This window comes from Emydura macquarii, unplaced genomic scaffold, assembly GCF_026122565.2.
Source record: "Emydura macquarii macquarii isolate MOO-44397 ecotype Brisbane River unplaced genomic scaffold, CSIRO-AGI_Emac_v2 contig_2768, whole genome shotgun sequence".
NCBI classification, from domain to species: Eukaryota; Metazoa; Chordata; order Testudines; family Chelidae; genus Emydura; species Emydura macquarii.
Window position 1 is genome coordinate 3,683,561 of NW_027132905.1, and position 24,384 is coordinate 3,707,944.

Consider the following 24,384-nt stretch of genomic DNA (forward strand, 5'->3'; position numbering starts at 1 on the left):
AGTTGCAACTCCACCCAAATTAAAAACTTTTTCTGACCCACCCCTCTCACAGTCATTTCTGTCACCTTCACAAATACTGTTCCCCAAACCAGTCACACACTCAACCTTCCCCACAAAACCACTTTGGACAGCTTCACACAAATACCCCCCACAATAAACCCCTCTAAATAAAAATCACTTAACACCCCACCCATGAAATCATTTCAGACCAAAGACCTCAATAACTGACCAGCAAAACAGCTGGGCCTCCAACACACACCAAGCGAAATCACAGCTGATCCTCCACAATAAAATTGTTTACAACCCATCCCCTGAAACCATTCCTTATTGGCCACAGAAAATCAGCTGCAGTTCCACCCTGCATGCACACACATTTCTGGTGTCCCCGCCCCCGAAAAAGCTGCAATTCCCCCAAACAGCAAATGATACCCAGTCCGAGCTCGCCCCCAGGAACCCCCATCACAGCTCCCTGCCTGCCCCCTCAAGCTTCTGTCTCAACCTGCTAGATCACAAAGGAAGAACTCCTAAGAAAAAGTTAGTGACTCCAGCTGTTCAATCCCCTTCCTCAGCCCTGCACCACCAAGGCGATTCTCTGTGGACTAGAAACCCCGACTGGCCAGCAAAGCCCTCCCTTACGGGCCAAAAACGTCCCTTCCCTGGCCCCCATGGCCCCTCTTCCTACCTGGTTCACTTGCTGCCTGGGATCTTCCTGGCGCACTCCTCCAGCTGGTGCTCTCCCATACCGTGCCGGCAGGGGGTGGGATGGCGCTCTGTATCGAGGCTGCTCAGATGCCCCGCGGCAAATCCTTCGCCCCGGAGGGGTAGAAGCAAACAGCCCAGGAACGTGCTCTGACCTCAGCCCTGCGCCCTGTTTTCAGGGGAGGGAGGTGCTCTCTCTGGGGCGGGAAGTCACTTGCCCAACCCAGAACGTGCTCCGCCGGGCTAGACCTTGGCAGCTCCTCCCGCCCAGGACTTCGCTCAGAGAGCTGGAGAGCCCCGGTCGTCCCCCGCATCCTCCGTGACCCAGAACGCACTGGGGAAAGGGATTGAACAGAAAGTTTGTTTTTCAAGTGGGGCTGAGCCCCCTTAGACCCTCCTTCCTGGCTGTCCCAGGATGCTCTGCACTCGGTGACAGCATGCCAGGGCGTCCTGTGGGCAATCCAGTCACTTACAACCGGGGCTCGTAGGCCTCGTGCCTTCGTATCATTCTGCCGCAGCTGCTGCCCACTCCCCTTCCCCAGTCTGTGTGTCAGACGCCAGGTACAGGCAGGGCCAAATACAGCAAAGGTCAGAGAAACAAGGGAGCCTGGAGGGGCTGCAGCACCTCACCCCATAGGGGCAGGAGACTGACTGTTGGGGGGAGAAGAATCTGCTGTAAATTCCAGGCTGCAATCAGACCAGGAGTTAATACAGCTGGGAGCTGCCCGAGGGTTCCACCAGTTGCAGCACGGCTCCTGTGGGAGGTGGGGGAGAAAGCGCCTGGAGCATGGCTGCCCTGTCTATGCAGGTGGTGCCTGGCTCCACGCAGCACTGAATGAGGCAGGGTCCCGCGGTCCAAAACAGCGCGCGATCACGTCGCTGCAGACTGTCCGACAATGCATACGCGCAAGGGGACAAACGGGAGGTTACACACGCAACCTGAACTGTGGCATTTCCTAACTTTTCAGGGCTTGGCTTTGGACCTTAGTGGTCTTTCAATTAGGTTTTTCGGATGTCACTTCCTACGTTTAAAACTTAACACTGGAAAAAATGTTCAGCACGTGGAACCATATTGATCCCCCACCAGGAATCATCTGCAGGCTTGGACTGCTCAGATGGACAGCATAGATCTCTACCACCATTTGAATGGACGGAGTAACTAGTAGCAGTAGAAGGTTATCTTCTCTATGGCCCTGCTACTGCAAGGGGATGGAGAAACACACTTTGCCAGAGGGGTTCAGAGCTCTTCATTAGACAGCAAAAAAGGCAGACACTTGGCAATAATGGGTTCAGTTCCATGGAACCCTCCTGTTACAGCCTTTCTCTTTCCAGCTGTTTGCCCTCCCCCTGCATTTCCTTCCTGTGAGCCTTTATAGTGCCTTGCTAACAGCCCAGCAGCTGCCCCCTATCAGCCCACTCCATGCAGGCTTACTCAGCCGGCTCCAATTCTCCCTCAGTTAGGGCTCCGGTGGCACTGGGCTGGCCCAGCCTGTTTTCACCCAGCCCCGTCACAGCGAGGATCCATTTCCAGCCTTTTATGACACTGCACGCTCCAGAGTGCCTCGAGTGCTTCAGAGAAAGCAAATGCAAACACAACGCCTGCACTTGGGGAAGGCGAGCGGAGGAGACGCGTGTTCTGTTAATATACCCAGCCGGCTCTTTCACAACATCGAAGAGTGAAGTTCAGGGTCAGGAACTGCAGGGAGACCACATCTTCTCAGAGCTGACGTTACCATTAGGACTCTGACCTTTAAGAATTAAAAGACAAGCGGCAACAAAACTGCACTTTCCAGCCTCAAGGGGACTAGAAAGAGAAGACGTAAGACTAAGATTTCCTACCCTGGCTCAGACTTCAGTCACTGCTTGATGCAGCTGCTTAGAAAGAGACAGCAACCTGCACTGCATCTGGCTGATTATTGTACAGCAGTGTACAAAAATCCGTCCTTAATGCCTGCACTCTAGCAGTGATGGGAGCGATCTCCTGAGTGTATATTGTAGGGGGTCTTTAAAAGCCTTATTATAGCTTGTGAAATAAAACTGACATCACAAGCCAATAGAAACTGAGACAGCTTGAGAAAGTTGGTCACAACTGTGATTTGTAATCAAATTCCTTGTTGAAGTTCAGGGAGACACAGCAAAGAAGACCCCAACTGCAGAGATGGTTTCCCCTTTCCTCTTCCTCCATGCTTTGATCTTGAACTAATGAAGTCTTTGGGATTGTTATCTTGGGGTAACAACGATCGCATGGCCTCTGGAGCTGCCAGAGGTCCCAGTGTTTGCAGCTGGCTGTGACATTCCCTGTTGAGGTCATGTGGCAGGGGGCGGATTGGCTAAAACTAGTAAGCTGAACTCCAGGCCTGAAGACCTCACTGCGGCGTGGGAGCTCAGTTTAGTCTATTCCTGCCCTTTAGCATGGTCAGAACCTCACTCCAGCCTGGGATGTGACCTAGCTCAGAAACTTGTTGCAGCCTGGCGGTTTAGAGCCGCTCCAGTTCTGGGAGCCCATCCCAGTTTCAGAAGCTTAATTTGAGTTAGGAGCTCAGCCTAGACTAAGCTGCTAAATGTTAGGTAAGGGTTTCAATTAAAAAGCCTTCTCCTCTTAAGGCAGGGGGATTTCTTTCTTTAGAAGCGGCTAGTGGGATATGGTAAGTTAAATGAACAGATGTTGTGGGATCTTACATTAGACATTCTTTATTTTCGACTGGACTCCTGGCTTTTTTCCTTGACCCACAGCTCCATGCAAGGATGGTAGTGTAACCAGAAAACCCACAGGCATTTAACCCAACGTAAATACAATGCATGAAAAAAAAAATAAGCACTCTCCTTACACTTTCAGTGAAACATGTAGAGGTGGCAAACAGACCGAATCAAGGTCTCCGAGCAAGCTCAACTGATTGCCTTCAGCGCGTGCTGAGGACACCCGGCCTTTCAAATGAAAGCGACCTTAAATTAGTAAACTCAGATAGAGTCGGAAGTGATCTAGTAAGGGCAGCTTGGCTCTGAAGAAAACAAAGTTCTATTAATTTGTAATCCATCTGAACCTGGCTGGGCCTAGGGTATCCCCTGCTCTACTAAACGCCCACTCACACTGCGAAGGAGGGGGAGAGCTACTTGTGAGAGCAATGGCCATACTGTACATGCTTCATTCATGCCCGGGGACTGCTCTCAAACTGATTATTTAGCTTATGTAAACATTGGAAATGTATCATCTTTCCATTAATACTGAACTCATTCCAGAGGGTAGCATCGTTGCCTGGCTCCAGTGATCAGTACACAGAACAAGTCACTAGTTGACTCTCCTCCCTCAAAATGCAGAATTCACGTTGTTGAACCTGGAGATTATCCCTCCCCCTTGCCCAAGGCAAAGCTGACCCCCTCTAGTCACGGATTTGGGTTGGTCACTTAGAAGTCTGAACTTTGTCATCTGGCTTGAAGAGGTTATCCTCCAAGTGCCAGGTTCACTCAGTTCAATGCAAGGATGTTCCCTCTTCTCCCACAACCCAAGTGGCTGCCGGAATTACAGGAATGGGGCCATCCACACAATGGATTGGTTTACAAAAGACACAAAGGGCCGGTGGGTGCCCACATTGCTAGCTGTGTCTTCGGCAATCTCTTTCATAGCAGTTCTCCAGGCTGCGTTCTTGTCTACCCCTTTTCCCTTTCCACCAGAGATGGCCACTGATGCAGAAGCCAATGGTAGGGTAGGATGCGCTCTCAGAACTGCTGGCTGGCTGCTACACTTCCTGGCTGGAGCAAAGGGGTCTTTGCTCCTGTTCATGGGGTCATACATCCCTAGGGGCCAGGCCTTCCATCCGGTAAGGATAATTTCTTTTGCTTGGAAGCCAAACATCTTTCATACAGAGAGATTCATTTCCTTGGAGTTGATTTCCCAAAGAGCCTGACAATGACATACAGCAGCAGCATGAATTATTCAGCAGGATCTGCAGCTAATTCAAGTTACAGCATTGTTGCCATAGTTTCCCAATGAATTACTATCAAAGAGTGCAGGTTGAATTTCAGTTACTCTGCGAGTCATGTCACCCCGTTGGGTGGATCGGGTACAACTCTGCATCCAGATGGCCCCAGACAGACAAAGACCCATACACAGGAGGTGGATCTATTGACCTTTCTTATATTGATACCTTCTGAAAACCCTAGCTGCATTTGCTGTTTAGAAAGAAAACTCCATGTCTGTACTATAGCAAGGTGACTATGTCCCACACTGGTCTCCCCCACTGAACTGAAGAACAAATGAATTTCAATTTACAAGTCACAACCACTGAAGCCACAAGCATGACCTGCTAACTGAAGATCAAGCTTTTGCTTCTGCTTCACACACTGGAACCAGCCGTAAAGATTCTGTAACGAGCATTTAGGCAGCAATTGCGTTGATCATGCAGCAGGCCAGCAGAACGCAGCTAGTTGTCCTGCAATACTCATAGGAAAACGTTTTGACTAAAACTCGACAGCAAAATGAACCGAACCCAAGCCTTCCACACAGATGCAGAATTAAGGCATTGTTTTAGTCACTCTTCTTCCAAGGAGGTTATAAAGTGAGGTGATGGTCAGAGCTTATTACAGGAGAACCATGGAAAATGTAATACTGAATACTTGTAAGTCGGGCAGTTTACTAGAGAGGAAAAATCATCTTACAGTGCAGGCACAAGGAGGAGGAATCAGGACACCAAGGTCCTATTCACAACTCCACTGCAGCTTCCACCATGACCTTGAGCAAATCACTTAAATTTCTCCCTGCCTCAGTTTCCCCACCTATAAAATGGGGATATATGAATTAACCAGCCAGTTAGTTCATTAGTGTTTGTCATGGCTGTGAGATCCCCGGACATGGAAGTGCTATACAAGTGCAAAATCAATTCACGAGGTGTACTGTACAGCTTCTCCTGTCAGCACGGGCTGTTAAACTCTCTGCACTTCCCTCCTCTTTGGCTGGGTGCTTGTCTACCCTGGGAAAGTGACACTGGCATGGTAACGGTATTAAACACCACATAGCATTCAATGTTCCCAGCTAGCTTGCTTGCAATTCCCCAGTGTAGACAAGCTCCTTGGACAAAAATAAAAATCAGGGTCATGCCACACGAGGGAAAACAGGCCAGGGTCTTTTCATGAAGCACTTCCTTAGCATAACGCCCAGTGACATTAGCAGTTTCTGGGCCTCCTGGTTTGCATCTCTTGGGCACATCGCAATGAACACATTCAATAACCCACCCCTGACCAGTTCCTGTTGAGGGAGTATACATTTCTTGCAGAGGAAGAATTATCTGTGAATTATCCAATGATGTAGAAGTCGTCACACATTTAGATACAGTGCTTGAAATTGCTGGATTTACAGGGTCTGCATGTCCACGGCAGAAGGGCTGGCTTCAGTCTCTCTCAAAAGCACTATACTAAAAAGTGCTGGGGACAGGGAGGAGAGAGGGTTAGAAGCAGTCGACAGAGATTTTCAAAGTAGCCTCATGACTCAGGAGTGTAGGTCTCCTTAGAAATATCTAGGAGCTGGGCAGCTATTTCCCCTGGTGGCTTTGAAATTCCTGCTCCCCCAATGCACTTTATAGTCATTATGGCCTCTTCCCTCCCGGTCAGGGGAGAAGGAACCAAGCTGCACACATCTGGGATACTTTAGAACCAGTCACAGACTTTCTGCTAAAGTCACAAGCTCATTTTATGTCGCACCTGCGACCTCCATACCCTCACTCCCCTGCCAGCTGCCTTCTCTTTCGTTTTTCCCTTCCCGTCATCATCATGACCTCAAACCTGAGTCCCCAAGGTTCCTGAGGGTCAACACTCCACTCTTGCTAGCATCAGCTAGAACTGAGACTCCTTAACGCCCAGCTCAGCTAGACAGCTCCACTCCTGGGCCCCGATTAGTGGAACACCAGAGATCCTGACTAGCCTGCTTCCTCTCCCCCCCACCTCTTCCTTCTCCTGACTTAAGTGGGGGAAGTCATCTGTGCAACTGAGCTTCACCCTGCTCCCCCAGTGTTAACCGCTCCTGATCCTTACCAGCCTGATTCCTGGTAACGGACTCAGTTCCTGACCTCAGCTCCTGGTTCTGAAGCCCATCTGGCATGGAGACCCGGCCCCTGCCCTACACTAACCCCTAGGCCCAGTCACCTACGTCCCACACCTGACAGGTGTTTCATCATTTACGTGCCAAGCCCTTTGGGAACCGGGACCCATGGCTTAAGGTCATTGATAAAGCTCCTTGCACATTTTGGGTGCGAAACAATATTTAACCGTGCTAAATAATTAAAAACAGCCACCTGGTAAATACAAATTATTACCGCCAGTTAAGCAAACTATGGACATTGAACCCAAAGGGTAACATATATCCAACATCTAAAAAAATTAAGTTATTAGTGTAAAAAGGGCATCATGGAAGCCTTTAATAAAATAAAAATAGACCTTATTTATTGAATAAAACAGAATACATGATCCAGGTACAGCACCAAATACAAATACGTTCTTTCACTGTGCAGATATACATACTGTGTGCTAGCAGCATACATACATACTGGCACAAAAAACATACACATCAATAGATTCAATACATATAGACACTTTTCCTGGTCACTGACCTGCTGATAATACAGAAGTCAAGTGGAAGGTCTCCCCGACCATCCAGTCTAATGTTGGCTGTGACTACCTTATGTCAAAATACATTTCACTCAGCTACTATTCAGTCAGTCATTCATGGATAAGTGTATCCCCAGGTAAATGCACCCTGCTTCTCATCCCTTTATTTTCATTTAAATACAGGTGAAAGGCCCAAAATTTAAGCTATTCAAAAAAATTTGAATAATCTTATCCTGATCATAAGAATCTACAAGCACCTCAAACGTGAGGGTCTCAGCACTGATTACAGTCTAAATTCACAGCTACTTGAACCGCCAGGTCAATCATTTATTCTGAACACCAGGGCCCAAATGCTGTTCTCATCAGGGAGTAAATCCAGCAAAACTCCATTGACTTGGAATGGAGCTACTCCTGTTACACAGGGATAGATCTAAGCAGAATTTTGTCCTGGGTTTCTTTACTATTGCAGAGGGGTGTGTCATACACTCCATCCCTCCACTGTGCCATGAAATGCCCTTCTCATTCCCTTGATTGGAGATGAGTATCACACCATAACTACAGCCCCAATGGGATTGAAGAATGAGAGCATGATATGCATGTAAAATGAGACCAGTGGCTCCAAAAGTAGATATGACCATTTCTGTAACATCCTTTTAAACATGATCAGATGGCCAAGGCAGTTAGTACCAAGAAGACCGTTTTCCCCCTTTTCTGAACGAGCAGCGAGTTGCTAATATTCAGAGCAAATAATCCCATGGTATCCAAGTGCTCTGCAAAGTTATATTTAATCTATGTTGTGTTCTGGGCAAGAGTGGCCACTGAGCCAGACCCCAGATCTCTTCAGTAAAGTGCCTTTTCCGTACAAGGCTGGTAATAGCAACAGCGTTGAAATGGAGATGGGGGAGGAGGACGGAGACTATAAGTTATCCCCCCCCAACAGTACATGTGACATCAGCAATAATTCTGACATGCGTATTTTACATGGAGCGAGAGAGGGAAGGAAGATGTAGTGCTGGGGTTAACTTGAACTGCCACTTTCCCCTGGGGAAATGGAGAAGACACAACCCCAGTTGCCGATCAGGACTGCCGGGAGGCCAAGAGCAGCACATGTGCATGGGTAGGAGTGGCCAAGGCAGCAATACACCCATTAGTGTTCCATCCGATGCAATAACCCTTACACTGGCTGGCTGGCCAGGAGATCATGGTTGATAACAGAAGGCAGTAGGTAGTGGCTATCACTTGGCACCAAGGAGACAAAGCCATGAAGCCAAGAGAAACGGTTCCCCGAGACTCCAGCATGCAATGACACTGGGTAGAAAAGGCGAGGCACAATGATTTGCATCTCAGCAACGAAATCAGACACTGGAGAACAGGCAGAGTAGGTGCTATAGGAGTCAGTCTACAATGACCTTCTTTTACGGTGCTCTGTCCATATGTAGTGTGCGCGTCGAACTCCATTCCTCGCACAGGTCCATGGAACAGGAGCCTGCTGACCCTGATTTCAGCGCAGCTACTTGCAATTTACACCAAAGCAAGCGACGTCGGAATCAGATCCTTGGTCTTAAAGGGGCGCTGCTCCAGCTAGACGTCAACAGGCAATTCAAGAGCTTCACCTAAGTAAACAGTAACGAGCCCTCGCTGGCTGCTGGGGTCGCTATACCCTACTGCAGGAAGGCTGCAGATGGCACAAGGTTTTGCTTTGCAGCTGGAGTTGCCCCAGATGATGCGAATAGCAGTAAACAGGTAAATGAGCATAAGCTATAGCTACCTGCAGCTTAAAAACGCTACGCAGGAAGACACCAGGCCTGGGCGCACTGGCGTAGAGGTCTCTACAATGTACGCACAATGCTGAACTGAAAGCAATTTCTATACAGCGTTCGCACGGCAAAGCAAGAGGGGCTGAGGTGCAGTTTATTACATCGATGCTCATCTCCAGATGGTTTCTCATGCTGGCGTTTTTGTCTTCCCTCAAAAAAGATCTAAGCGTAGAAACAGGAAGCCAGCGTGCAAAGTTTGCCTACATTTCCTCAAGTTCACTTCAAACCAATCACAGTATCCCTTGCTCAGCGGAGGGCTGGCTTGTTCCTAGAATCTGCTGGCTACAGCAGAGATAGTGGGATATCTGCAGGAGAGAGGGAATCACTGAAAGAAAGCGGGGCCCCTGGGGAGGACGCACTTTGAGGATTCAAAGGAGAGGTAGACTTATGCTAACCAGAAGGAAAAGATTTAAGGCCTTGCCTACGTTAGCACTTATGCCAGCAAAACTTTTGTTGCTCAGGGGTGTGAAAAAAACCCCCTCCCGAGTGACATGAGTTTTGCCAGCATAAGCGCTTGTGCACCTGCACTACGTCGACAGGAGAGAACTCTCCCGCTGACATACCGCTGTCCACACAAGTGCTTATGCAGGCAAAACTTATGTTGCTCGGGGAAGGTTTCCACACCCCTGAGCGACAAAAGTTTTGCTGACATAAGTGCTAGTGTAGACGAGACCTGAGTCAAACTCTGTATCCATGTCTAAGATTGCTTATTCTATTCCTCTGGTCACTGACATACTGTTACAAGCTGCATGAATGGGAGATACGATATAGCGTCGAGCCGTGCCTTGCCAAAGCATGGCAGTGGCTGAAACGAGATTGAAACGGCTTATCGTTATCTAGAGATCCAATGCAAAGTAAAGGGAAATGAATGAAAGAGGAACACGAAAGAGACAGCTCCCTTCCCTCACTAATCAAACCAAGTTGGTAGAACAGATCATGCTTCTTCCTCCCTAACAACTAGGGGGGTCACCACTTAACTAGTTGGAGAACAAGCCAGATCTAGTGGGGGAAGAGAAGAGGAATGCAGGAACATTATAGCAAAGTGTCTTCGGTTCTCGTTTACATGATTCAACATTTGTGTCATCAGTGATTTACAACAAACAGTGAGGTAGCCCTGCCTGCAGGGTGCTAGCCATGGTGGGTGTAAACACAAGGTATCTCCTTTGTGCCGGGTGCATTCCACAGGGTGGGGGTGGTGTTTAAAGAAGTAGTGCCAAGGGGACATCACTGTCCCATGCACTTTTTTGAAAAAAAGATGTGAAGGAAGGTTGGCTCCTACTTCAGGAATAAAATAACTGCCTCAGCAGATTAGTACTTTGAGCCTCCAGACATCACCACAGCCTGCTTTGTGCATACCTTGTTCCAAATGCTTCCAGTCAACCCCACATCCCTTCTACAGTCGAAAAAGGAAAACAAATCCCACCTACATTGAGACAAGGATTTAGCACGATCCCTCAATTCCTCCCCCAAACGCGCACAAAGGTTTGCCCATCCCACGTCCAGCCTCTGCAGTTCTGCTCACCATAAAGCCCAGGAGCACCTCAGACCTAAGATGAACGGAGCCTGAGATGGAGTGTGGACAGGATCTAGGCTGAAAAACACCCAGAAAGAAGGGTTTGTAATGTGGCTTCCAATAAATAATGTCATCTAATGCTAAGTGCTGCGGTCCCCATCCTAGAGAGCGCTCTGTCCACTGAGGCCCTGCTCATACACAGTGTGTGTCAGCCAGGGCTGTGACTGTCCACTTGCCACGACAGCGCACACGAGAGATGTTCTCTCACTGTGCAGTTTCCTGCTCTCTCTTCCCCTTGTTGCCATTGTAATTTTCCAGGTCATACACCACTGAGAGACGAGGGCTCTATTTTGTCGCTCGCCTCCTGGCTGAAGCTTCTCTGTTGCCATGAATTCAAGTGCTGGAAAAAAAAAGAGTTGGCACAAGAAAAGACTGGCACGGTCTCTTTTTCTGGGGAGCGGGGAAGTTTGGGAAGGGCAGGGGGATGGGGGTTGTGATGCAGTCATCTAGATCCCTGAAAGAGTCCCAAGGTTTCTTCCCAACTCTTGGTACTCTGTAGCCTAGAAGCATGTCCACTTAAAACTGGAGTACCATGGCACCTGTACGTCTGCCACCTTAATCTGCCAGAAGGATCGCTGCGGCGCAAAGGCAGGCATTCCATCCTAACCAGGGGCCACGAGTCACCTCTGCAGGGCGCCCAGACCCAAGCAATAAGACCCCCGAAGTGGGAATTGCACTCTAAGAGGCGAGGAAAAGGGGATCAGGGTCCTGCCTTTTCAGGTTGTGCACTCACCCTTGCTTCACCTGGACAAATGCATGTAAAGAGAAGGAAGGAAGGGTCGCTGCAACTCCCAGGATGAAAACCCAGTGAGCTACCAATAGGCTGCATGGCGTGGCCGGGCTGGAGCAGGGAAAAGGAAAAGGTGTCAGTGGCCCAAAGCTAGGGTGGTGTTGGAAGCAGGGGGTGTGGCCAGCGCCCAAAGAGACTCATAGGTCCCCACCACAAAGCCCAGAAAGCCAAGGATGCTGATCAGGAGGTCTTTGGCAACGGTGATGGGGTGCATGCCTTCGGAGTAAAACGTGGCGATCTCCAGCAAGGGAGGGATGATGAGGGCAAGTGCACTGCTGCTCACGGACCCCACCAGAGAGATGACGATGTCCAGGCGGGGGATCAGGATTGCCAGCAGGCCTGGGAAAGACAGAAACACACAGTGCTGTGAGTGCTGGCGAGAGCACGCCGTCCTCTCACGAGGTGGGAGCAGACAGGCCCTCGCGCTGTAAGGTGAATGAAGCAGCAGAGGTCTGCGTTTGGCCCTGGGGTTCTATCTGTGCCCCATCCCCCCAGTCAAACCCAGCTTTGCTGGATGCCAGCAGCCCGGATGTCTCTTCCCGCCTCCCTCCCTCAGAGACCGTTAAATTACAGCCCACGTCTAGCGTGCAGAACAACCCGATCCAGGCACAGCCTCCCCCACCCCGGAAATACACTTGAGGCAGCACAGGCCAGTGGATAGGGCACTCCAGCGCCCTGGGCTTTCCTCCTGGTTCTTTCTGCCAGCTGACTCAATGCAACTTGGGCAACTGCGATTTTCTCCAGGCATCCTCCGGGGATAGCTCTATATAAAGCTGAGAGTGCTACAGACGAAGGGTGCTCGTGTCGTTAACCAAAGCAAGCAGTAGATTTTCAGTGGTTGGTCCTCCTGACCAGCCCACTGGCTTTCTGTGTTTAGAAGCCATCTGGAGCTCCACCTTGGTCCAGCGCACACACAAGATTGGTCACCGTCCCTCTAGCCAGATAGGAGGATTCTTCCTCCCGGCACGCGTGAGGGTGCCCAGGGGAACCATCCCGCACAGGGACTGGGCATCGTCATTCCTGGACTCACAAAACGTATCATCAAATGATGAGAGACAGGTGTGGGGCAGTGCCCAGAAACCCCCAGCCTGGCTGCTTCACTCTGGGAATCAGTCAGGTTCACGGTACCGAGAACCGTGGCCCTTCTCTCTTCCCAGAAGAAGACTGGCACTTGGCCTTGCCCTCTCCCCTTCTGCGTGGGGAGCTTGGAGTCCCCTCTGGCCACCAGACTGAGGTGTTTTGGTTGAGCGGGATTCAGATCCATGCCATGCTTCCAGCTGGCTAGGCCCTGGAAAGGCCTGCAGCCCTAGGGGTCAGTGTCACCTCAGCAATGGGGAATGCTGCTCTGCTGCAGAGGACAGGTTCCTCCATCCTTGGTTTCTGGACTCCCTTGACCAAGCTGAACATAAGGGGGAAAGCTAATTTAGAGTTTAAGCTTAGGGCCTTCTACTGCCATCTTAACCCTCCCTGCTCCCCCCGGGTTCTGCAGTTTCTGCGGTAAGGTAGGGGCTGGATCATCAGTGCAAAGAGCTGCTTGCGCTGGAGGCCGGGAGGAGTGACTCAGCCCTCTCATCAGTCAACCATTTACAAGTTCCAGTCCCGCCCCGGGTAGCCTGTGGAATAAAAGCCAGCTCATTAGGGTTCAGCGAGGCCCTGACGTGGGAAGCAGGAGCAGCAGCAGCACACACCGGGCAGGATGCATTCAGATTGCGCTCTGGAAAAATGCACGTTGAAGTGAGCCCCATTAATGTCACCATGGTAACAGGGCTGGGCGAATTGCAGGGCTTGAGTTTTATGATAAGAAGGGCTTATTGAGCTTATTTCTAGAGGGCCCATGTCGTGGCAAGACACCCGCTTATAGACAGAACGGCGCTCCCCCTGAGAACAAGAACTGAAACGCAGCTTGACGCTAAACAAGACCCTTAGCATCGTGCCCTGCAGCCTGCTGGACTCCGGCTCCGACAGGCTACAAAGGGGAGCGAGCTCTCAGCTGCGAATGCTCCAAGGCCTTATCATTCTGCGCACAAACGGCGCTTTCCAGCTAATCTGGAGTCACGTCCCACCCGTGCCAATCAAGGACACCATTTTCAAAATCGAGGGGGGGGGGGTGTTAAGTTCAGATCTAGGTGCCCAACTTCAGGAATCCACGCTCGACATTTGTGCCAACACCACAGAAGTTGACTGCGTAACAGGTGTTCAGATACTACGCTTGTGGGGACCATAACAGCAATAAAGAGGACTTCTGAGAGATATTGATCTTCCAGGGCTGAGGGAGGGTTCAATAAGCATGGCCTGCTGCGTGTAAGGAACACCAACAAATCCCGTCCCCATAGCTGAAGGGTCGAGGTAACACTGCCCTTGTAGGTTACGAATCGTGGTTATTACGATAGAGCCCGAAGAACCAACCGTGGCTGGGGCTCCGTTATGCGAGGCCCTAGACAGTATTATGGGGGGAAAAGAATATGGAAGAATGATTAAAGGCCAATTACAAGAGACACCTGCTTCCTGCAGGACACAAAGAAACTGGCCCTTCACCCTTGTTCCAAAGTGCAAGTGTGTATCAGAGAAAAGCCCGCCTTGCTTGTATAAACAATTCAGTCAAAGGATACAGTCCTACGGGCAGCAGTGGCACAGTATTGCACCAGGACTTTAGAAAACCGACTATGACCCAATCCCTTATTGGAAAAAACATTCAAGCAGTTACTGAAAACTCAAGCCGATTGAACTAGATTCGCTGTACTGGAGCGAGCTGCATGGGAAGTGAGGGGCTCGAATCTTTGGTATGCCTGCCATTAACAACTCTCTCTGCTCACTTCCTCTCCGCATCCCATGGGCCTGCCTCCCCATAGAGACTTCAAGGGATTATAATTAAACTCAGTAGGATTCCCAGCAGCGTACAGAGTCAGTCTCTCGACGCTGGTCTCTGGTAAGACTTACAAACACTCAAATACTAGCAAGGTAGACCGTGTGGCCCAGTTACATTGAGAACCAGGCTCATTCAAAGGCAGGTAAAGAGCCTATAAATAAATCTAGAGAGGATTTTAGAGTTAAGAAATTCTTTTAAAAAAATCCAGAGATGGCCTAGTTATTCATCTGACCCGACAAGTGCCCCCAAGGCAGTGCCAGGTTCATTATTCTGAATTTACTCAGTTGCTGGGGAGAAGTGTTCCCAAGATGGCGTACGTCCCCCCCACCCCTAGCCATTGATTGGGTGAATGCAGCTCTTGACAGGATTTATATAACTGGTTGAAAGTTTTTTATTGAAACGCTATCCAGGAAAACATGGCTTTTTGTTCAGGACAAAAAGAAAATGTGGAAAAATCTGTTTTGGTCAAAATTTTAATGACTGAAAACCCTAAATTGACAACTGAAAAATTTAGGATCCTCTGCCCCCAAGCCCACTCAGTTTCCCCCTGCTCTTCCAGTTGGGGGGAGATGAAAAAAAAAAGACAAAACCTCCCAAATTTTGTTTCAAGCCATAGTTCTGTTTAGTAAAAACCCACAAAATTCCATGGACGGTGTCAAATAAAACAAAAATCTGGTTCCCCCCTTTAACATTTACAGAAAATACTTACCATGGTTTGACTGTCCCTAACGACTTCCCTCACTGAAGTTGCACATTGGGCCCTGGTTGTGACTCTCTCTCCTCAACAGAAATGGAGAGAGAAACTCCAAGCTAATTGTGGAACGTTCTCTCAGCTGCCAGCCACATTAGCCTGGGTACGTGCAACGTCACTTTTGGTAATCTTAAGCAGAATGATGAACTTACAACACTGAAGAGAGACGTCCCAATGGTCAGGGTACTAGCCTGGGATGCTAGAAACCGGGGCTCAATCCTCTGCTCTGCCACAGCTGTCATGTGTGACCTTAGGGGGAGTCACTTAGCTTTACCATGCCTCAGTTCCCCATCTGTAAAAGGTGATAATACCACTTCCCTACCTCATGCAAGTTTTGTAAAGATTAGTGCATTAAAAAGACTAAGGCCAGATAAGTACCATAGATCGAAGTTCAATAAAGCAATTTAAAAAATTGCTTTAAGTGCCAAAGTTCAAGACAGCCAACTTATTAGGAAAGGAAAACACAAGGTGGGTAAGCCCTTCAGCTCTCTTCATCTTTGGTGCTCAATGGCATTGTTAAGGCCTTTCTTTCAGTTACAGAAAATCCTAAGGCAGGCAGGCAACTGGGATTCTGCACAACAAAAAAGACTCAATGAAAGTAGGGCACTTCAAAGCGTAATCACCATGACCACAGAGAAAAGGAAATTGGTTGATTGCTTTGATAACATGGCCTGTCAAAAAAAATATTGTCTGCTACACGCTCAGGGGTGGGGGTGCAACTCCTTGAGCCCAGGATATAGAAAAAAACAAAACAAAATTGAAGGTCTCTAAACATTGCATTTTTGCACCCAGGGCTTATTTGTTTTAATATGGGTCACCCAAAAACGGATCTCTTGGGCAACAGAACAAGAAGTGTGCTGGGAAGAAAACGTGGCTTTGTTCAGTTGTATCACAGCCCCCAACACCAAGGACTTCAGTCCAGGGGTCGTTCTGCCAAGACAGCTGCTGTAGGAGGGCTGGGGGCAGTCGCTTAACGCAACCACCTTTCATCTCTGGAGAGAGGGCAATTCAACTCTGCTACAGCCACTGGATCTGAAGGATCCGACACCTCCTTGTCCCACCCCAGAAGACTGCATGTGACTAAACAAACCAGCTGCAGCTGCCCAGACCAGGAGCCTGCATCTAGTTTGGTTGCTTAGCTGTCCGGTGACATTCAGAAAGCGAAGCACAGATCCTCCGCTGCAGGCACCTGGCACGGGTTAGCTCTTCGGCCAGAGCTTTCTACTGATGTCACAAGATCCGAGCCTTGGAAGTTACAGCATGGGCAAGCCTGACTGGTTAGCTAACGGTTGGCCACCTAGGAAGTCCAGAGAGGGCAGAGGAGTTACATCAGAAATCTGTTCTCTATCAAGTTTTGCTGGAATTAAACACAAACTGATGTGTCATAACACAAGAAACAACTCCTGAGTTAAGGCCCGTTCATCATCCTTCAGTGGCTCCGGTGTGCTTAGACAGCACAGGACCTTCTCTAGCATAGGATTTTGCAGCTATATGCTACAGTCAGTCTCCTAGTTAGGTTATAGCAGCATGAGACCAAGTGCAGAGAGCTCATCCTACCCCTTTCCACTGTAAGGGAGACCTGAAGAGAAAAATCGGGTCTGTGCCCTTGCCTCACTTTGCAACTTATGAAAAAAGGGGCGGGGAAGTAGTCTGCGGGTTTGTCTACATGTATAACACTGCGCTGTCGGAGTGCTTAGCAAAGGCACTACCTATGCAGACAGGAGAGCTTCTCCCATTGGTGTAGGTACTCCATCTCCCCGAGAGGCGGTAGCTATGTCGACTGGAGAAGCTGTCTGCACCAGGAGTTATGTTGGTATAACGTCTGTAGTGTAGACCAGTGCCAAGTCCGGTCTTCCACGTTCTGCTGTAAGTCTCCCTGGGAAGAGTAGGAGGACCGGAGCTGAAAGCGGTCCAGTCAGACTGAGCTAGAACCGTCTGAGGGACAGAGGTTCTAAAGCACATGGACTGAGGCTCTTATGGTTTGGAGGTGTGTAGCAAGTAGCCACAATCCACTCCGCCGGCTGGAAGAAGCTGTTGCTAAAGTTGGCACCAGGATTCTGGGACATTACGGTGCTTTCCTAATGACGCGACATCTTTTTGCCCGTCCACGAGAAGACATGCAGTACATAGCAAAGGAGACCACACGTTCACTGATTAAACAGCAAAGAGGATAGGACAGATTATCACAATCAAGCAGCTCACCCTAGTAACGTGAGAGATTCCTGCTACAACCTGTTCATAGTACAGCATCCTCTAACGCCAGTAGGGGGCACCTTTGAGCAATTTAGGAACTTGTAGCATTCCTGTATTACTACCACAGCACACTCAGCCTGGAGTTCTGTGATTTGTTCTAGACAAACATCTGTGCATTTAACTTTAGTGCCACCCTGTTCACCTAAACCTAGTAAATCAGCCCCGTAAGCTTAACTCAAGCACAGGGCTTGTGCAGTTTTGGCTCAGGCTAAGGGTTTGAGTGGATGGGAAGGAGGGATGCTTGCTGAGGGGTAACAGGAGCCGGGCACTTTTGCACTCACTTTCCTCTCTCCTCTCCTTCCCCCCACAAAAATAATCCCCACATCTCCTGCTTCCGAAGGGCACAACCCTACAGAGACAATTCACAGGACAAGCAGAGAAACGGGCTGCTAGATGTGCCATCGTGAGCCGCCTACAATTCCTTGGATTGTGACGGCTCAAAGTAAACCAGATTAAAACCCCACTGAAAACAAGCAGCAAAACTAAATCACCAGCTGCAGTTCCTCAGCCTCAGGGGACAACTGGGGTGCTTTCCACGGATATTAGTTCAAAGCGCTTTTAACTATGTAGGTTTTGAAGTGCTAAGCTAAAAAAAATCCAAACTGCGCCTCTCTTTGGACACTGAAGCGATGACGCAGGCATGTTCCAAGGCCATGAGATCATTCCAATTAATATTCATGCAAATGACTGAAGTGCTTTTCTCCTCTCTGAGAGCCTGCGCTATCTTACACTCACACCCCACCGATTGCACAAACCTATCAGGTGCACCTGTGCACGACAAAGGAATCCCCACCGTCCCCTTAGTTGTGACTATTGTTAATCCACCACCTGTGGGATTGCTGCAGTCGCATGCTGATATAGCTACCAAAACCCTTCTGCTTTAACCTTTGTTCTTTCCCAGCCTCTTTACATATCTGCTCGCTTCCAGCCTTGAATTCACACCAACCTAGTCCACTCAGCTGCTTGAAATTGTCAGGTCCGGCAACTCTGACCTGGAGAGATTGCATCGTACTGCACGGCTGAAGCAGTCATGGCCGGGAAGCGTTCCCTGACACTGGGGGAATGTTCCAATAGGAATCTCTGTTCTACCATGGTCTCCCGTGGTAAGGAGTCCTGTAACACAGGAAGGTAGAAGGGTCCATTTTTTTGTGCACACACCCTCTCTAATTCATCTCTGCCATCCCACTCTGGCACTCCTGATGCTAGCAAATTCCTATCCTCTTTAGGACTGGCATTCAGAAGGATAAGTATGATCCTTCCAATGTTATCCTTAGTTCAAAGAAGAGTGGAAAAGGAGAATACCATACCTGCCGTGAGATCTTTTTAATTCCACTTTCTGTTGGCTACATCTCTTTTCAAACTCAGGGAGGAAGGAATAAATCACTAGAGAATAAAAAACCCCACCCTGATCATCTGGTTGGACAACAAGTCTCAGAGGTGTGGTGAATGAGATTAAAACCTTTAAGACAAACTCTTCTTGTGTCTCAGAGATCAAAGCTGGATCTGTTCTGAAGAGTGGCAACTAGAGCAGCAGGGGGGCTCACCCTGGCTGCACCAGGAGAAGCAAGAGCTCAGCACCCCACAGACCCAGTGGGGGTGGGGGGAGAGGAAGTCTGCTTCTAGCAGTGGATACTGCTGTTGGGACAAACTCTGGATGCAGGAAAATAAGCTCCACTGAAGTTACTGGTCATAAAATTGTTTGGAACAGGGGTGGCACTGATGGCTTTGCCTTGCAGCCATCCCGCTCAGCTTCTTTTGGTTTACTAAGTCAGAAGAGAAAGCATCAGCCAGGTGTAGGGACCATCTACACAGCAATTCTCACTGATTCAGTAACTCGGCTAGATCCCATCAAACACAGGCCCCACCTGGGGAGAATTGCTTGGTACCAAAGTCTTTAGCCTGTTGCAGAACCTAGAATTTCTAATACTCACCACTGTGGTATCTAAAATAATCTAAGAGAGCAGGGCTAGAGCAGTCTTGGCAGCAGCAGAGTCTCTGCAGCCCCTAGCATGGAAGGCTATTTGTCTGCTTCCAGTCTTTTAGGGAAGACCTGCACACAGAAGCATGCCTTCGCAAGATCCAAGTGCAGAGCATGCCTTGGGCAAAGACACACTACTAAGAGCTCGTCAGCCTCTGTATCTGTGTTGCCTTGCACAGAGAGGTAGACCAGAGGTACCTGGCGTACTGACAGCTTTGATGAGGGCCAGGATGTTGAAGAAGATGCTGGATTGGATGGGGAGCATCAATACAACAAGCTTTCGATTGGTCTGTCCTAGGAGACTGGCTTACTCTTGCTGTTGCTCTAAACAAAGTTCCTGCAGTGACTCAAGATAGAGGTGACACACATTGTTATGATGGCTAGGTCGGCATCTGAGGGGAAGGAGCTCTGTCTTCCCACTAGCCGGAGATGGGCTGCAGCATCTCTGGCGGCTGTTAATAACCGAGTATCCAGGACAGCGATAAACCCAGACTCCAAGATTTTCTCTGCAGAGGATGAAATCATCATTGCTGCCGATTCTTTGATGCACAGGTAGTCTGCACTTCTTCCAGGCAAGACCAACTCTAAATACTTGCCACAGCACCTGCTCTCTTAGCCTTAGAAGTTTCTTGAGGTTAGGGCTTCTTTTTGGGCTAGTCAGCTTCCATGGAGGAGACGTAGGTGAGCCTCTAACCCTGCCCGGAGGATTGTTCTGTTTCATTTAGCCAGTTCTCGGTTAAGATACTGTGAAGTAGGTCAGTTATATATGAAAGCGTGTGGCTGGCCGATTTAACATGCCCCCTCCCATCCAGCTACTGTATTAGCCAGCAACTTCTGACTCACTGGAGGAAGTTACCTATTTGTGAGGGGCTCACAAGCTCTGAAGCATGAAAGAACAGCTAGAAACGGTCTGCAGAGCGTGTATCCGTCAAATACGTACGTGCATTAGCTCCACCCAAGGTTAGGCACACACCACAGGGAATGCGCTGCACTGTGTACCCAGTGAATCCCTGATATCTGACCTACCACGGGTAAGCGTTGTGCAAGCTTCCTCCATGCTGCTCCAACACACGGTGCCTGCTGCTCCCATCCTGCGTGCACGGAGAGCCAAGCATGGCAGCCTCTGATTAGGGCGAGTGGCAGGGAAGGGACAGATGCTGGGCAAGTTTACACTGCACAGTCCTAACCTGCAATACCTCTGCTCCCAGGCCACTGGCTCTCCTGGGCAGAGCCTAACAATTGTGCCAAGTGGTGTCAGACTGGCCGGTGGATTTGTAAGCGTCCGGCAAGCACTGAGTGAGATGCTGGGATACACTGCCAATTCTTTCACACAGGTTCCCACAAACGATTCCTCCCCTGCCGTGAACTCTGCGTCTCACGGATGCGTGCGCTCGCCCAGGAGAGACCATTTGAAAATGCGGACGACGGGAATAGATTCTCCAGAGAGTCTCTAACCACAGCCAAGAAGGCGGACAAGGACCGTAGCCTGAGATCATGAGGGGAGAGGAGTTGAAGACCTTAGAGGGGGCATAGCCCTGCCTGCCGCCTAGGGGTCGATTAGAGATTTAAGAGAGGGAAACCACACGGACCACAAGCTGCTCTGGCTTCTCGAGTTATTTAGGTCTCCCCATCCCCGCCCTAGAAGGGGAGCAAACCGAACGGGTTTGGCTCCTACTCACATGTTACGCAGACGAGGCACGTCCTTAGCAGCAGGTTGATCCACAGCGCCCAGCGTTCCGGCACCTGGGAGACGGCAACGGGCACGACGATCTCCGCGGGGACGTAGAACTGCAGCGCGTAGGTGAAGAAGATCCCGATGGAATAGAGCAGCTTGACAGATTGGTATAGCCTGCAAAAGGAACAAGGAGAGATCCAGTTAGCGCCACGGACGCTCCCAGTCCCCTCCGAGGCAGATTTTAGACAAAGCAAAATAAAAACTCAGCGACAAAAGTGAATTTAGAAGGGAGAGAGAAATGGGCTTAATCCCCTTGTCCGTGAAACAAGGCAAGACGCGTTCATCCTGCCGCGTGAGCCCAGGGTAAGGGGTGAGCGAGCATGCCATTCCCGAGTCAGGGCAGCACTACCCTAAGGCACTCAGCATGGCGACATGGCTCGAGGAGAGAGATCTCAGTGTGGGCTGGTGCCCTAAGGGACGACAGGACTGGAGTTGTCGAGGACTAGCGTTTCAAGCGCTCTGATCCCACCCCCACCATCGTGAAGGTACAAAGAGTCAGATTTACACAGGTATTTAGGTGCTTAAAGATGCAGCTAGGTGCCTGGGGGAATTTACAAAACGGCCTAAGGTAAGAGCCTGCCATTGCAGACAATGGGAGTTAGGTGCCTCGCTGCATTTCCAGGTACCTAAATACCTTTGGCTTCTGTGGAAGCTCTGTGGGCCACACGTTCAGCCCCTGGCTTAAAGCAGACTGCTGCTACCCAGTTCCTGAACTCTGCAGCTTGCACATGTGTCTTCTCCCACTGCTCTGTAAGGGGGACATTTCACACACTTGTCAGGGTGGTTCCTAAGGGCCAAGGATTTGAACTTACAAGCACCTGCACACACAGCAGGACACTGTCTGCAAAGCTCCTACTGACTGGAGTCCAAAGGCTACAGGAACAGAACGGGCAGCATGGGGGGGAGGGGGGTAAATAGGTGCCTATATAAGAAAAAGCCCCGAATATCGGGACTGTGCCTATAAAATCAGGACGTCTGGTCACCCTACCACCAGCAACCCACGCTGGCTGTGGGCCAGGGACCTAGAATTACTGAAGTTGTACCTTATTACCTGTTTCCTGGGCTCTCTCTCATCCCTACTTTTGCTAGCAAAATTTGGGTTCTTTCTGGGAGGAAGAAAAAGCTCCTTTTCTCCTCGCTCTGCGGCAAGCATTTTACTCAGTTCCTTAAAATAAAAAGATCAAGGATACCTTCAAAGCGGTTTATCAGCTTTAGACATGAATATTCACAGTTTTTGATTGCTGCCTTTCCCCCCAGCTAGGGGGAAGGACTGCACTGCCAGGATTAGCACAGGCTTAGGAAGTTAAACGCAATGCAGACGTCACCACCGCCTTCACTTTAACCTGCTCGATTAAAAAAAAAAAAAAAAAAAAACGGGCTATTTTTGGAGCTCTACACAGAGCGTTTGGGGGAAGGTGCTACTAAAATGGCCACTCTGGGCTAGTTCTGGGGCCTGGTAGAGAACCTCGCTAACATATCAGTTCCCAAGTCAGAAGGGGTCTCCCTAGGCACTCATTCTACAGCAACAGACACCAGAGATACAAAGGGAAGGAATTTGTCTTCTCTGCTTGAGAATGACCCCTGATCTCTGACCAAGGATGGCTGGGGGATGCCAATTGCCGTGCAACGTCAAGGAGTCCATGGGCAAGAGAACCAGCCTTTTATAAGAGCGCTGTATAACCCGGGCCAACCAGCTGGCTAGATCCCAGGATTGCATGTGCCAATCTAAATCCCCGTCACCAGGTCAGGCTTCCAGTTAGCATGCCTGTGTGTGTGCATGCCTGTCTGTTTGGAAAAGTAGGAACATGCATGGGGGAGCAGAGCTAGACAGAACTTGTGTGGCACTGGGGAAGACAAACGGAAGCTGGAGACACAAAAACTCCAGCTAGGGCAGGAAGGGCCAGCCATCTTTGTATAATCCTTTAGCATCCATAGGCTGGAAGTGCTGCCCCCCAGTCATTATCCAAGGTAACAAAGCAAAGGATGTTAGGAATTGCAATGCTCTGAAGTCAAGGTTGGTGGGCGGGGGGACCTGAACACATTCACATGGGCAAGGGACTTTTGAGCATTGCAAACCACCAGTGAGATATTCAAATCCAGGAGCTGGGCAGCTGGGGTAAGGGGATGAGAACCACCTGATCGATGGCGCACAGAACCACTCTTAAGCAGGAGGATTAAGCACTTTGCAATTCTAACCTACAGACAATCAAAGTAGCCAATAAAAATCTCTCTTCCCTTTGGGAATCAGTTTCGAGCCGTGCTGCTTCTCTGCTCCATGCACAAGCTGAGGGGGGTTGGGGTGAAATGACATTGTTACTGCTTTAGCTGGGAAGATCAACTCAGTGGTGGCAGTACAGGGAGAAAAACTCCACCCTGGCTCAGGAAGTGAGGCGGACATGTGAGATACAAAGTGCAAGCCATACACAGGAGCTGTATTGGAATAGGTCTCCCCTAGGTAATTCCTCTGTAAATATGCCTGGAATTTCTTTTATAAATTCTCTAGTTACTTCATGCAGTCTTCTTCAGATAGCCGGTAACTCAAGAATTCTGACTACATTGCCCACGGGGGATTTACAATTCATACGAGCTACTGAAAATGTCCATACCTTATCAAGGCAGCTTAATGTGTGAACAGCTACGGGCAAAGTTTTCACACTGGTGCAAATGCAACTTATGGGTGTTAATACCTAGGTGCTTATGCACATTGGGGCTTGGGGGATAAGCCACGTTTTGCATTGCATCCAGGTATGTGAGTGCGCATCTGAACATAAGTCACTTGTTTCTGGGTTTGGTTTGGTTATAGTCCCACTGTGTCACACTAAGTGACTACCAAAGATGGGGAAAGCTACAGGGCACTGGCTCCTATAGCAAGAGATCTGTATTATTGTAATGCACTTCTGCAAAGATGCAGGGCAGGCTAGCCCAGAAGGACTCTGCGCAGGTCACAAGGAGTCAGCAACTTCGCCCCTGCGCTGGTCCCAAGCACAACAGCCACCTAAGTGCAGAAAGAGAGGCGGGGCCGGGTGGTGGGGGGCTTTGGGGCCAGGAAGGGCTAGGAGCCACAGCTCAGCCTCCACCCACAGCAAAGATGGCCCCGTTCAGGGACAATCATGGAGTCACGCAGACTATGTATGGTGCACTCTGAGGAGCAGACACGTCCACTTCAGAGGTCATGCTCCAGGACGTCTCACAGAGGCTATGTCCTCCACACCAGCCCCCACCACGGGCTCTGTCACAAGGTCACAACAGAGCTCAACAGAGCTTGATTTTTGTTCTATTTCCAAGTTATCAATACTTATTTACAACTTGCTCCAAGTGTTCTGACTGG

The 24,384-nt window shown here is 49.5% G+C and overlaps 1 protein-coding gene across 3 annotated transcripts in view; it reads right to left on the reverse strand.

Annotated features, from left to right (window-relative positions):
* Positions 1 to 10,005: 10,005 nt before the first annotated feature.
* The window catches only part of LOC137165441 (proton-coupled amino acid transporter 1-like), a 36,150-nt gene continuing 21,771 nt past the window's right edge, over positions 10,006 to 24,384 (reverse strand). Inside the window, exons 10-11 of one of the 3 annotated variants that reach the window (XM_067566712.1) lie at positions 21,001 to 21,170; positions 10,006 to 11,812 (exon numbers count right to left, since the gene is read on the reverse strand). In XM_067566712.1, coding sequence (XP_067422813.1) covers positions 11,550 to 11,812; positions 21,001 to 21,170 — 433 coding nt within the window. In that variant the 3' untranslated portion in view covers positions 10,006 to 11,549. Of the gene's footprint in view, positions 11,813 to 12,445; positions 12,873 to 12,976; positions 13,087 to 21,000; positions 21,171 to 24,384 lie in introns of those variants that run through there. The other 2 variants (XM_067566713.1, XM_067566715.1) reach the window with 2 other exon arrangements.